This window comes from Charadrius vociferus, unplaced genomic scaffold (assembly GCF_000708025.1).
Source record: "Charadrius vociferus isolate BGI_N301 unplaced genomic scaffold, ASM70802v2 scaffold291, whole genome shotgun sequence".
Classification (NCBI taxonomy): domain Eukaryota; kingdom Metazoa; phylum Chordata; class Aves; order Charadriiformes; family Charadriidae; genus Charadrius; species Charadrius vociferus.
The window spans coordinates 1-1,248 of record NW_009646958.1 but is presented as its reverse complement, the minus strand read 5'-3'; the positions used below and the strand labels follow the sequence as shown (position 1 = coordinate 1,248).

At 65.4% G+C, this 1,248-nt stretch overlaps 1 protein-coding gene across 1 annotated transcript; it reads left to right on the top strand.

Annotated features, from left to right (window-relative positions):
• Positions 1 to 247: 247 nt before the first annotated feature.
• On the top strand, positions 248 to 1,245 carry IFI30 (interferon, gamma-inducible protein 30; the record flags this gene model as incomplete). Its single annotated transcript, XM_009895190.1, has 5 exons — positions 248 to 286; positions 605 to 784; positions 864 to 938; positions 1,026 to 1,121; positions 1,214 to 1,245. Coding segments are annotated over exons 1-5 (422 nt in total), but the record flags the coding sequence as incomplete, so codon positions are not given.
• Between the last annotated feature and the right edge of the window lie 3 nt (positions 1,246 to 1,248).

Genomic DNA, 1,248 nt, shown 5'->3' with positions numbered 1-1,248 from the left:
CCCAACCACGGTACCGGGTGCAAGTGCCAGCTCCGAGCATCCCTGCGGCACAGGCCGGCACATCGCAGGGATGCTCAAGAGCCCCCATGCCGCGCTGGCACCACGGTACTCCCCGGCATCCCCGGGAAAACGCTGTGCTACAGCCGGACCCGGACCCCAACCCCAACCCTTCCCTGGGAACTGCTGGCACTTCTGCTTTTTCAGCATAGAACAGCTTTTCAGCTTATTCCACCCTGAACATCCCCGGATGGTAACACTGCTGCGACAGTGGGTCCAGCAGCGCCCTGTGAGCCCTGCGGGGCTGCAGCCACCACCCGGCGGGTGGGTGCTGAGTTGTACCCCCACCCAGGTGCACCCTGACCCCACCGGATATGGTTTTTTCCCCAAAAAATATTTTGGGGAAGTTCCTGCGGAAAGCCCCAGCGTAACGTGCCGGCAGCGCAGGGGATCCTGTGGCTGCAAGAGGCCGCCCCGGCTGCTCTCACTTCCCTCCCCTGCACACCCTCATCCCAGGGGCTTTGCCCCATCCCCTAAAAATTTGGGGGGGGGGGGGGGGCTGCAGCCATACCCCCCCTCCCATACCCTGAAACCTTCCCGCACACAGGCAGAGAGCCGCTGTGCCAACCTCTCGCGCCCGACGGCCGCCCCGGTGGAGCTGAGCCTGTTCTACGAGAGCCTGTGCCCGGCGTGCCGCTGGTTCCTGGTCCAGCAGCTCTTCACCGCTTGGCTGCTGCTGCCCAGCGAGGCCCTGAGCATCACCCTGGTGCCCTACGGCAACGCCCAGGTAAGAGCCGGCCAGACCCGGTGCCGCAGGCACGTCACACCGGCATCACTGGCCCCACTCAGACCGGTCGGTCCCGCAGGAGAAGAACGTCAGCGGCAAGTGGCAATTCCAGTGCCAGCACGGCCCGGAGGAGTGTTTGGGCAACATGATCGAGGTGACGGTGATGGTGATGGTCCCCATCCCCATGGTGCCGGCATGGGGGGCGTCCAGCAGCCCCTCACCGCCTGCCCTGTCCCCGTAGACCTGCCTGATGAATGAGGCCAAGAACTTCACCACCTACTTCCCCGTCATCTTCTGCCTGGAGTCAGGCAGCTCCGTCACCAAGAACCTGGAGGCCGTACGTCCCTTTCCCCGTCCCCCACGCCACGGAGACATTCCCGTCCCCCTGACCTCCCCGTGTGTGTGTCCCCCCCTCCCCGTCCCCCACAGTGCCTGCAGGTCTATGCCCCGCAGCTGGACGCGGA